Below are 13,100 nucleotides of genomic sequence, written 5' to 3' on the forward strand. Positions count from 1 at the left end.
CAGACACCCAGGGCTCTGTTCAGGCACCCAGGGCTCTGTTCAGACACTCAGGGTTCTATTCAGACATCCAGGGCTCTATTCAAGCTCTATTCAATCCATGAGTGTGGACTGAAGGGTTATGAGGAAGATTATATAGGAAAAAACCAGCCTGGATCAGGCCCTCACTTGAGGCAAGAGGGCCAAGCCCCCTCCCTGCACTGCCAACAAAGGTGGTCCCACAGACCTGTTTCTCCTGCACTGTTCCACAGCCGTGGTCCTTGAGGACAAGCCAGACCTGGGGCAGGGCCACCTGCCTGAGGTCCTGTGAGCCAAACACCTTCCAAAATCTGCCATGCAGAGTCAGAACCGACCACGAGCCCCAGCGACGACGTGGCTGGGCTGAGCTCAGCCTGCAGGCACTGCTCTCCCCAGGACGTTATCCTTGCACACATAAACTGGAGATGAGCTCCAAGAGCTGCTAATTGAGCAGCAGGACATGCTGTGCATACACAGGGATAAATTACAGACCCTGCTGCTGAACCTTGGGCTGCTCCCTCCATTCCAGCAGCCTCTCTGCCCCAGGCTGCTGCAAGCTGTCCAAGGCTGCACGCTCCAGACTGGAAAACAAGTGTTCTCTGGAATAAACACTCAGCAAAACACACCAACTCTGGGCCCAGAGCAGAATTCAGCTCAGGAACAAGGGGGGCTCACTGAACACTGACTTATCCCTCTGTGGAGTGAGGCCAAACACCCAAGATCACACCCCAGACACAGGGAGAAGCCAGGAAAAGCCCCTTCCCGCTGTGATAACGTGGATGTGGGAAGCTCTAGCACTCAAACACAGTAATTATCACGATGACAGGCATTCTGGGGAACAGTGGAGCTGGGAGTCCCACGGCTGGCTTGCCTCCGGCTACAACGGAAAAGCAGGGAGGAGATCCAAAAAAGCTCAGGCTCAGGGAATTCTCCTGCTCCAGCACTAAGCCACACTCCAGCAGGCTCTGCAGCTCATGAACTGAGCACTTGCTAAAAAGTCCTGGAAAGAGAAAGTGAAAATCCATCCAATGTGTGGAGGCAGCCAGGAACCAGCCGTGCGGAGAAGGCGGCAGTGCCAGGGCAGCCCCCCTCGCTTCCCAAGCTCTCACAACTTCCCCTGCCTTCCCCTTCCCCGGGAAGTGGGTCCACCCCAAAGCACCTGGCAGCCCTGGATCAACACTAACCCATCACCACCAGGAGGAGGCCCCGGGAGAACCCCCCAGTGCCCACCTTGGCTTGGACGGCGTAGGAGGCCAGCAGGACAGAAGCTTCAGGAGGACAGTAGATCTTCTCATCCAAAATCTGCTTCTTCACCTGCACCCGGAGCAGCAAAGGACAGAAAGCACACGTTAGTGGAGCAGAGCAGAGCATGGCTGTCACAGCAGATGGCTGCAGTTTGTCTCAACTCGAGCTGTCACCCGCACACTTAACGATCTCCCGAACACTAATTACAGTCCAGGCCCGGCGTGTTTCGGAGAGGCTTTCACAGATCCCCTTCCTCAGGGTGGGGAGAACTGAATTTCTATGTGGGAAATGACAGAAACTCCATCCTGTTGCTAAAGGCAATGGGGGGAAACGTTTTGGATGTAAACACAGTGATAAAACCTCTTAAGGCACAAGCTGTGGATTGATAGGACATCCACAGACGCCGCTGAATAAAACAGCAGCCGAGGCTCCGAGCACAGCAAGGCTTTGCTCGGGGATATTCAGCCTCATTGGGAGTCAGTGCTCACCTGTGCTCCAGGCTAATTCCCTGCCATCCCAGCCCAGCACGGAGAGCTGGGGGTCACCTCTGTGGCAGTGCTTTTAGCAGCAGGCAGAGCCCTGCTCACACTCCCAGGAGAGCCAAAGTGCAGGTCCCCAAAGCCGCGGCTTTACCTCCCCGGCTGCTGTGCATTAAAAAATTAAACCTGTCATGTTCGATATTTTTTGGGTTTGCACACTTAATTTTCCTGATTAAAGATGGGGTGGGGAGGAAAAAAAAAAAGCAGGCGATTTCCTGGGAGACTTAAATGGATTGTCAGAGATGCAGGAACATCAATTTGAATTTATAACGTGCTTTGAGTCCTCAAAGTTGGGTACGACATAATCACAGCAGATATTCTGCTGCATCAAGGTAAAAACCAGGAGAGTTTACAAGCTTATGTGTGCTCCTGTTTCTCAAACACTTTACAGGAGCCCAGGCTCCTCTCAGCACACAAATCCCAGCAGCAAAGTCACGGTCTGCATTTTAGAAAATGCAGCTTGAGCTCCTTCTCCTCTCTTGGTTTTCCTTCCCAAAGATGCCAACAGCATTTTCCCTCATCGTGGATAAAGCTCCTGGCAAATGAGACAGGTAGAAATAGCCCTACAGAGACACCAGTGCATGGGACAGAGTCTGGAATTAGCAGGAATACTCTGCATTTAGAATCCTTCAGCTCTGGAAAGCAAAGGTGGATTTTGGAAGAGTGAGGAGCACCAGGACAGTGAGGAGCTGGTGAGCTCACTTGGAAAGGGCAGAGCACCCTGCAGGCTACAGTGATATTCCCAAGAGCTTCCAAATCCAGGTTGTCTCTACTTTTGTGTAACAAACATAAGACTTAGTGTCTTTTTTTTAAAATTTTATAATTTATCTTCAAATTAACATCCACGGAGCAGCTGAAACATCCCAACGAGTACCCGGGGTCTGACTCGGAGCGTCCCACTCCCTCTATCCATGCTTGACACAAGTCTTCAAAGGAAAAGGTGTCAAAGAATGGATCTTGTGTCTGAAAGAAAGCTCCTGTGGTAGCAGCTCCTCGTTCCCAGCCCAGCCAAAGCATCCCCAGCTGAGCTGGCTCCTCAGGACACCAAGGTCTGTAGAGTACTTGAAATAAAAACCCGGAGATGTGTTCACCACAATGCTCAACAGAAGGGCACGAGCTCCTGGGCAGGTGGGACTGGGAGGTTCCCCCTGGTTTTCCATCAAGAGCTGAGCTGCTGGGATTTTCTTCTGCTCCAGTTACCTGGAGGCTGTTTTGTGAGGAGGTGAACTTTGCTGGGAACAAGCTGGCTGCACTCTGCTCTCCAGGATGAATTCCCCCTGCTCCACACAACGATGCCATCACGTCCAGAGGCAGCTGCCACCCCTCTGCTGGTCCCACACCTGCAGAGGTGTCATCTGACAGATCCATGTCCCTGAGCCACCACCCACGGATATTCCAGATCACCTCATCATTCCTGACTGCCACTTCAGAGCTCTGGGAGTCTGGGCAGCTCTGACTGCTTCATCCAGACAAACCATCCTTCACCTATTTTAGGAAGTTTTTCCTGTTGAAAGCAAGTCCCTTTGGAGAGGTGTGAACATAAGGATGAGGAGCACACTCTGCTGACCAACTCTGACCCTGGAGCCTTCCAGCACTTCTCATCCTGCCTCCTTCTCCCTCGGGTTGGAAAACTGTACTGACACGACTCCTACCTGCAGGAAGAACAAGTGCTGGGTGATTTCCTGGACCAGTTCCTCCTCTGCATTCTCAGGATAAAATTTGGCCAGGAAGTGAAAGGTTTTGGGCTCCTCTGTTGGAACATCATGATCCAGAACCTGTGGGATACAAGAGCCACTCAGCTTCTTCAAGAGAAGACCCAGCTCCCTTCTGCTCAGATCAACACATCTTTTGTCAAACGCTTTTAGACATTGAGAAGAGACCTAAATAGTTCAGACACTGTAGTTAAAAAAAGAAAACAAACATTTCTGACACTCCTAACGAGGCAAGGGAACAAAAAAGGCAGCAACAAACAGCATGAGAAATGAGACAGGGAAGGTTGATCCTGATCTGCTGTGTGCTCACTGCCTCTGCTGATCCTTGTGGAGCAATCCTGGATCCTGCTACGCCACCACCCGACTTTCTCCCTGTTTTCCTGTACCGTGTTCTTTCAGTGTTGTTTCTCACCTCTTTCCTGTTGTGCTGGCACTGCCCAGTTCAGATTCATGTCGGTTTAAAACCTTGGCATGAGAGGTGAGACCCCCAGACCTCCCTGGTTGTGGTGTTACACCCTTTGGCTGTGAACAGAACCCCCTCCATCACCTCCCTAAGCCACCCCAGAGACTCACATATTTGGGAAGCGTTTCCTCCCTTATCCCCATCTCCTTTGCACCCTGCTCTTCCTCCTCTTTGAACATCTCAGCAACCAAACAAGCCAAGGAGCAACTTCCCCTCTCCCCTAATGGTTCTGTGTTCAGGGGCACGGAGCAGAGATGTTTAGGCTCCATTTCCATTGCAGTCACCCCACAGTGCAGCACCTCAGGCATGGCCACCTCCCAGAACGCCTCAAGGGGATTCAGTGTGCACACTCTGAGGCCTCACAGCTCCCAGATGCCACAGGGATGAGATTTAAATTCTCTATCCCAGTTCACCTCCATACCACCTCGGGCATTCCAAACAAGAGGAAAGGACATTTCCCTTTGTCATCCCTGTCCATGGCAGGGCTGTTGGAACAAGATGATTTTTAAGGTCTCTTCCAACCCAAACCGCTCCGTGATTCCACAAACTGTGGTTCCAACCTTCTTGTCCATCTTGAGCCAGGCCACCGTGTCCTTGATGGTGTACTGGAGCCCGAAGAACCAGGTTTCCCGCAGCCCCAGCGTCCTGCACACCAGGTCAAACAGGTCCTTCCCTTTCCACTTCACCTGCAGGAGAGCCAAGAGGAAGCAGTTACAAAGGGGGGTTTCAGAACTTCGGCTCTGCTCGACCAAATGCACCGTTTTCACCTCACAAGGTCTTTGAGAGTGTGGAGAAGGCATTTGGTACAGGCACGAAAACATCCTAATAAAACACACTCACATCCTTCCATCTGATCTCATCTGCAGATCACCAGCTCCTCCCTCAGTAGGAAGCTGAGATGTGACTTCCACACTTCCCCCAAAAAAGACACTGTAAAGCCCCTGTTTGCTCCTCTGGTGACCCACTAACACTCAACAGAGGACCTAAGGGTGCATTTAGGCTGCTGTTGAGCTAAGCTTTAGGTTCCTGACATGTTTAGGCTCCTGGTAGGAGCAGCCCGTCGCCAGCAAGAAATAAAAATCCCTTTAACTGCCCCTCTGTGGCTTTAATGTCTCTTCCTACAGCCCAGGAAGCTCCAGCATCAGCACCAGGGGCCCAGAGAAGGGTGGAATGCACTCCCAAAAACCAGCAGTGACACAATCCGTGCAGGGAGCGTGTGCAGAGCCACCGACCCTGCACGGAGGAGAGGGAAAAAGAGCTCAAACCCCCCTAATTACCGCTGAAGTCAGCGGCTCTCCCGCAGCATATTTTGATAGAGTCAAACTGCATTTTCTACTGAAAATGCTGGTGACAAAAGCAGCTCAGGAGCAGAGAGAATTGGCCCTGCTCAGGGAGCGTGTCCTGCGAGCAAATCCTGCATCCACGTCGCTGCTGAAGTTTGCTCATAAAAACAGAAGGCGTCGGGAGGCAGGAAGGTGAAGAGGGACATAAAGCAGATGAATCTAATATGCCAAAGCCACTTTGCTCTTCCATCTGCGGGGTGGAAACGATCGCTGGGCCGAGACATACGGCCATTACCGCGAAGCCCTTGGGCGAAGGGATCTCGGCACATCCTCCCCGTCGCTACAACTCAATCCCGGTGCCACCTGGACGCATCAATATTAACGCCGGGGCCGCTGCCGCTGTCCCCCAGTGCCGCCTGGTGGGCACGGCCCGAGCTCATTGCCATGCTGCCGGCTTGCAGCAAATGACTCTGGCGCTGTTCTGTCCCTTCCCACAGCCACAGACAGGCTGACAGGCCGGGAATAGAAGGGAGCCGACGCTTGCCCTCCAAAAAAACACCTCCCCCGGACTGCTCAGATCGAGAGCCGTCAACACCTCGAGGTCAAAACTCCCCGAGGAGCGAGTTTGGCAGAGCTGGAATTATAACCCCCTGATTTCACACCTCTCAGCACCCTCCAGCCCCCGGGATGGGCTCCAGCTCGGCACAGGATGGCTCAGACTGCGGAAGATCTTTCCCTGACTGTGGTTTTAAGAGGGAGGTTAACTCGAGGGTTCAGACAAAACAGAGTGAGACACATTAAAACAGCTATTTGGTACCATTTTTGCAGGCACATAAAAGCTGGCTGCCAGCAAAAGGCTATTTCTTCACTAAACTGCTTTGCATAAAGCATTATTGGCTGTTTTTCCTTCTCTGAGACCATATTTCAGCCCGTTCCCTCAGCCCAGTTCCTGCACCAAAGCTCCCCAGGACAGCAGCATTGCCTCCCAGACATTGCTCCACATCCCACAGGACTGGTGTGCTGAACATCCCCACGGATGGGATTGGGATTTCCACAGCCTGTGGCTCCTCACTGAACCACGCCAGGCACCAAACCTTGCTCACCAGCTGGCACGACCCCAAGGTTTCCTCCCAAAAAGCAAACCACCAGTTTATTTCCAAGACCAGCAGCAAGAATTAAAACAGGAGCTTTGAGTGGGTTTTATCCCTTGCAATTTTAACTTGGTGATGGGAATCATGGAATGGTTTGGGTGGGAAGGGACTTCAAAGCTCATCTCATTCCACCCCTGCCATGGGCAGGGACACCTTCCACCAGCCCAGGTTGCTCCAAATCCCATCCAACCCGGCTTTGGACACTTCCAGGGATTCTGGAGCAGCCACAGCTTCTCTGGGCAACCTGTGCCAGGGGCTCACAGCTGAATTCCTTCCTAAACCCCAACCTAAATCTCTCCTCCTTTAGTTTAAAACCCTTGCACCCTGTCCTGTCATTATCTGCCTGTGTAAAAAATCACTTTCTCTATTTTACAAGCCCCCTTTAAGGGGTTGTATTTTAGGTGATGGCTTCTGCTGCTGCATTTTACACCAGCGCTTTGTCACTGCACATTTATGTGATGACAGAAATATATATTTAACATTCCTGCACAATGCTCCAGTCCCCAACCATAACACTGCACAGATCCTCCCCAACTGTGTTGAATTACCTTCATTAAATATATCAATGAGCAGCAGAAACCTTTATTCCAACAGACATGATTTCCCTCCACACCTCGGTACTTAAAGTAACGATCTGCATTCAAGTGGCATCTTTCAACAGCTGAACTCCACCTGCTTCTCAGACATTCGGGACCCCAGCCCTCCTCACCCCTATTTTACAGGCTTTGTATCATTAACTGCCACATCTTCTGGTTGTAAAATCCCCCCAACACACCCCCCACCAGGCACGAGGGGATGGAGGGAGCTGCTGCCCAGGACAGGCTGGCAGTTCCCATCCCACCCTCCGCCTGTCACACCCGTTCCCTGCGCGGCACTAAAGTGACACCCGAAGCACAAGGATGGTTTTACAAGCCGTTATGAGCTCCTGAAAACAAAACTAAGAAGCTCAGAGCAGGAAAAAAACCCCTCTCAGCCATATGCCAGAGCGGGTGGCACGATGCTATAAAGCTCAATCTCCCAATAAAAGGCTCCATCACGATCAGCTCGGCGTGACCGGCAGGATGTGCCATTCCAGCAGCCCGCAGGCACCACCCCTGGCATTTGCAGCTCCTTCTCCCATTAGCAGGATCACAGCACAAGTGGTTGGATGGATTCAGGGGCCGAGGTGCTTTATAAACAGGCTGTTATTCCACGGAGCTGGAATTTATGTGCTTTACTAAGCACAGAGCGGTTACAATCTATCAGCGAAGCATTTTAAATTAACAGCACTAAACACTTAAAACTCTGCAGCCAGTGGCTAGAACAGAGTATTTCCAGTCCAGGTTATTGGCATCATCTTTTTCTCCGGCAGAGACGGCGCATTTGGCATCTATTAACGGGGTTTGCATTATTTATTAACCTGCACCAGGAGTCATTTCCAACTCGCGGGCAACTGGGCGATTTACTCGGGAGCACAACCTCTCTGTCAAGTTTCACAACTGCTCCTCAGCTCAGGAGTCGATAAAGCAGCTCCAGAAACGAGCAGGAGGGTTGTTTGATCCCCTTGCCATGGGGTGACAAGGAGGGAGGGAAAGCAAGGGAATGGCTGGAGCTGTGTCAGGGCAGGCTCAGGTTGGATCTCAGGCAAAGCTTCTTCCCCCAGAGGCTGGTTGGGCACTGCCCAGGCTCCCCAGGGCAGTGGGCACAGCCCCAAGGCTGCCAGAGCTCCAGGAGGGTTTGGATGATGCTCTTGGGGACAGAGTGGGACGTTGGGGTGTCTGTGCAGGGCCAGGAATTGGACTGGATGGTCCTTGGGGGTCCCTTCCCACTCAGGATATTCCATGACCCTTAAAAATGGGCAGCAAGGAGCAAGAGGGTGCAACCTCTCTGCACAGAGAGGGTTGAGCGGGGGGTCACTGTTCCCAAAACACCAGCAGGCTGATGCTTTTCTGCCAAGGATGTCAAATTGGATCTGCACCAGCTGTGTGGAAAAGGGGAAAAAAAAGGGATGGGTTTTAACCATTTGATATTAAGGTTCCTCACACAAGAAACTCCCCTCGGACAACAGGGAGGTGCCCAAACTCCAGGGGACAGAACCTGGCTCTGTCCAGGGGTGGCAGATGAAGATGTCACCTCCTCATCATCACAAACACAAACCCAGCTGTCCCTGGGATCAGGCTTGGGAATAAAGGGACATCAAGGCAGGCTCACCAGCTCAGCCTGGGAATGCTGCTTCCCAGGGAAACCCAGCACAGCGGCCCCTCCACACCCCCACACAGGACCAGGGTAGTGCATGACCTTGCAGGAGTGACTCACAGCTATAGAGTATTTTACTGCACCAATTTATCCTTAAATAATGCAGAAAATGGCTTTGCAGATCATTTTATTGTTAGTTCTGTGCTAGGGAGGAGGAGAGAGTGCAGAGCCCCTGCTGTGGTGACACCACAGCCTGAGAAAGGGGAAAGGACCTCGGAAAGGACCCCTGGGAAAAGGGGACCAAGCCCCAGGAAAAAGTGCTCAGCTTCCACTCAGCGATGTTATTCCCATTTAGAATCAAGTTTTAACAAGACACCTCTTCACTGAGCCAGGGATGGAGATGGCAGAAGGCTGAGCAGAGCATCCCTCAAACCACCCGGGAATCGGGGAATGGATAGGCTGTAGCTGTTCCAAACCCCCCTCAGGAGATGCCCAAACCACCCACCCACAACAGTTTACAACTGAAATGGAGATGATTTTGAGACTGCAGACCACATTTATTTCTCCTTCTGGACCTGAATGATAACCAGAGTGCCAGAGACAACCATTTATTTAGATTTAAAGCCCATTTGGAGCAAACAGGGAATCAAATATGCAATATCTGTCCATTTTTTTTTTAAATAAAGCGATGTCAAATACTTTCAATTGCCACTTACTGAGTCACAAGGCAGGGCTGTAAAAGTTATTTTTATTTACTAATGCTACATGACAACTCGATAATGAGCTTTTAATTAAAACCTATTTCTGTTAACCACCGAGGAGGCCAAAAACCCACCCGGGCGTGAGGATGCAGATGGTGCAGCCGAGCACATTCCGTGGTGTCTGCACGGACAGACACGGAGCAGGACATGGAAAACAGGCAGCTGAGGCACCAGAGAGAGGGGGGAGAGGGAGGGGACAACTGGTGATGGTATCACCTCTGCCCCCTCAGCTGAGACCCCCCTGCAGAGCTGCTCCAGCCCTGGGGAACAGCACAGGGAGGACGTGGAGCTGCTGGAGAGAGTCCAGAGGAGGCCCCGGAGATGCTGCCAGGGCTGGAGCCCCTCTGCTCTGGAGCCAGGCTGGGAGAGCTGGGGGGGTCACCTGGAGAAGAGAAGGCTCCAGGGAGAGCTGAGAGCCCCTTGCAGGGCCTAAAGAGGCTCCAGGAGAGCTGGAGAGGGACTGGGGACAAGGGATGGAGGGACAGGACAAGGATTTTAAGTTGAAGGAGAGTATATTGATATTGGATATTGGGAAGGAATTGTTGGCTGTGAGGGTGGTGAGAGGCTGGCACAGAGAAGCTGTGGCTGCCCCATCCCTGGAAGTGTCCAAGGCCAGGTTGGAGCAACCTGGGCTAGTGGAAGGTGTCCCTGCCCATGGCAGGGGTGGCACTGGATGAGCTTTAAGGTCCCTTCCCACCCAAACCATTCCATGGTTCTGTGTCCCAAAGCCTCTCCTCACCCTGTAAGTTCACACAGATAAGGAGTTACGGGGCCGAGCAGCAGCTTCATGCAGAGGAAGAAGCTGCAGGAGGCTGAGGAGGATTCTGCTCCTGCAGGAACCTCTGCCCAGGAAGCACGGAGCTGGACCGTGGGTCAGAGCCGTGTCCGTGCTGCAGTGACACGATCTGCACTACAACACACACACGGCGTCCCGACCCTGCCCCGGGAAGGGCCTCCCAGGGCAAGGCTGACAGCTCTGAGCCTTCCCTCTGTGAAGACGCTGTCTGAGCCCAGCCTGCCCCGCTCTGATGATCCTTTGCACCCGCGGCTCACCGGGGGAGGACGCAGGGGCGGCGGCAGCAGCCGGCTCACCGCGGAACAGCGCCAGCCTACACCACATCAAACGCCTCTCTCCCCGTTTCAAGGGCTCTGTGATTCCCTAACAAAGTGCTGCCTCCCAGCTTCAAGGAGATTACTTCCAGGGCTGCTTCCCTGCTCAAGTACCTTTAATTTCAAAAGCCACCCACTTGAAAGACACTGCCTGTACAAAGAAAAAAGAGAAGAGGCATTAAACAGCACCAAAACTAAAGTCTACACAGCAGAAGAGAAAGATTTGCTGTCCCAAATGCCCTCCCTCCTTCCCCTTTGCAGCAACACACCTCTGGATTAATTAACAGACTAGGGATTGACAGTGGTTTTGAACCATCTCTGGAGTTTCCAACTGGGTGAGAAGGGGCTGTCAGGGGAGCAGGGGATCCAGAGAGCCTTTCAGGTACAGGGTGAGGCACAGAAGCCAAAGAGGATTCCTGTCCATCCTAAGTCTCATGTGCATGATGAGTCCCTGAAGCACAGTTTAAGGGAGTGCAGAACTGAACTGCACCAAGCAAGACACCTCCGAAAAATTAACTCCCAAAGGCCAGACTGGTGTCAATCAGAAATTGTGACTTTTCGGGGCACAAATCCCTCTAAGACATGAATGAAGAACTGCCACTTCTCGGATTTAAAGAGAGCAGCACGTGCTCCTGAGTGCAGGATTGGGGCACACAGGCACTGGAGGAACCAGAACATCGACTTCACAACTGGTATCCCAACAATTTATTGAGGATCATGTTGTAGCTGAGGGGGATTACTTCTCCCAGCTTTTTCAAATAGCTGTTCCTGCCCACAGATTCACCTTCTCCCGTTAGGTTTCTGCATCGAGAGGTCGGTGCCCCACCAGCACCACGAGCAGCTGCTTGAACCAGGGATGGAAGGATCCTTGTAAAACCCCTCCCAAGTATCCTGCAATGCAGAAGGAAGCTGAGGGCACTCCACTCCCTGGTTTCCTCCTCCTGCCTTTTTATTTCGGTGCAGTGACTGGACAGAGCTCAAAATCCAACTCCGATTCACTGCACCAGCTCTTCCTCAAAAACTCAGTCAAGCCCCAGATTTCCACCACCAGATCCTGGTTGTTCCTGTTCCAGAGGATGAGCTTTGCACCTCAGCTCCACAGCTCCCTGTGCCTGGTGACAAAGGGACAACACTCAGCTGCACGTGGCCGAAATTGGGTCCTGTCTGCTTACAACAGCTTTACCTCCAACCTCATCCAACTGGCCCGGCACCCAGTGGGGCACTGGGCTAAAACACATCCAGGATTATCCTCTGGACAGACAGGAACAGCTTAAGCACTGAAGCAGTAACAGGGTGCATGTTTAGAGCAGCAAATACATCAGCCAAACTTGCCTCTTCTCACTGCTTCAATAGTTCAGCTGTTTCTCCAGGCTGGCTGTAAAGCTTTTCCCTTCGCTTTTAAGACCCCGAAGGATTAAGGTTGGGAAGTAGCTGGGCAGTGATGGAGGGACCATCCCTGTAGGATACAGGACTGAGATCACAGATGGACAGAAAGGGCTAAAAAAAACCCCACACCCTTTGGAAAAGAGGTTGTGGCTCCGAGATGGAGAGACACTAACGGGGCTGAGCACCACAAGAGGCTCACAATGGGCAAAGACAAGGCCAAAAGAAAGATGGATGGGTTCTCCTGTCCACCAGGGAACTTGGTTCTGGGAGGGAAAAAACTCCTCATGGGAATGTGTAAGACCAACCTGCCACCAGCTGCACTACAGTGCCTTGGATGTGGACCCAAAAATACCAGGGGGGGTTTAATCATTGAATGAATCACAGAATCATGGAATGGTTTGTGTTGGAAGGGACCTTAAAGCTCATCCCACCCCCTGCCATGGACAGGGACACCTTCCACCAGCCCAGGTTGCTCCAAGTCCTGTCCAACCTGGCCTGGGACACTTCCAGGGATCCAGGGGCAGCCACAGCTTCTCTGGGCAACCTGTGCCAGGCCCTCACCACTCTCCCAGGGAAGAGGCCTCCAGAGGGTTCTCCCAGGTGTTCTCAGGAAGGTGAGGCAGCTGGGATTGCTTTAACACAGCGATTTCAGAGCTATGCAAATGTCTATCCTTCCTCCAGATGTTATCAATTAATTAGGTACCAACCCAAACCTCTGTGCTGGAAGTAACAAAAGGAAGACACTTGCTCTGTGCCTTCAAGATTTCCCCAAACAAATTAGGAGTCTTTAAAGTGAAACCCCAGCCGTGATTATTAATCTCCACTGCCGTGTTGGAAAGATTAAGATTTCATTTCCAGGAATTATTTTAGATTTAGGCTCAATTTAGAGACATCATTTGCAGAGTAAACAGATGCAAAGCAGGTTTAATCCCTTAAAATACACAGCTGGGAATTTCTACCGGGCAGACTGAAAAAATAACATGGAAAAAGAAAGGTGTCTCCTGCACCTACACTGGGGTCATGGAATCATGGAATATCCCAGGCTGGAAGGGACCCACAGGGATCATTGAAGTCTGACTCCTGGATCTGCACAGGGCAACTCCAAGAATGGGAAGTCAGAAGGGTCAGAGGAAGAGGGACAGGTGAGACAGGAACTGGGGCTCTGTAGTTTGCACCGGGAGACCTTCAGTCCATCCCTGAGCCAGCCACCATGCCACAGTTAGGGATTTGGATGTCCCACAGTTAGGGATTTGGATGTCC

General features: G+C 52.0%; 1 protein-coding gene across 5 annotated transcripts in view; it reads right to left on the minus strand.

Moving 5' to 3' along the window:
* NF2 (neurofibromin 2) overlaps positions 1-13,100 on the minus strand; it is a 49,142-nt gene that overhangs the window by 32,034 nt on the left and 4,008 nt on the right. For all 5 annotated transcript variants that reach the window (XM_027669567.1, XM_027669570.1, XM_027669569.1 and 2 more), the window contains exons 2-4: positions 4,535-4,660; positions 3,452-3,574; positions 1,246-1,329 (exon numbers count right to left, since the gene is read on the minus strand). In XM_027669567.1, coding sequence (XP_027525368.1) covers positions 1,246-1,329; positions 3,452-3,574; positions 4,535-4,660 — 333 coding nt within the window. The remainder of the gene's footprint in view (positions 1-1,245; positions 1,330-3,451; positions 3,575-4,534; positions 4,661-13,100) is intronic.

The sequence above is a fragment of the Corapipo altera genome, unplaced genomic scaffold (genome assembly GCF_003945725.1).
Source record: "Corapipo altera isolate COAL_440 unplaced genomic scaffold, ASM394572v1 162, whole genome shotgun sequence".
In the NCBI taxonomy this organism is placed as follows: Eukaryota; Metazoa; Chordata; class Aves; order Passeriformes; family Pipridae; genus Corapipo; species Corapipo altera.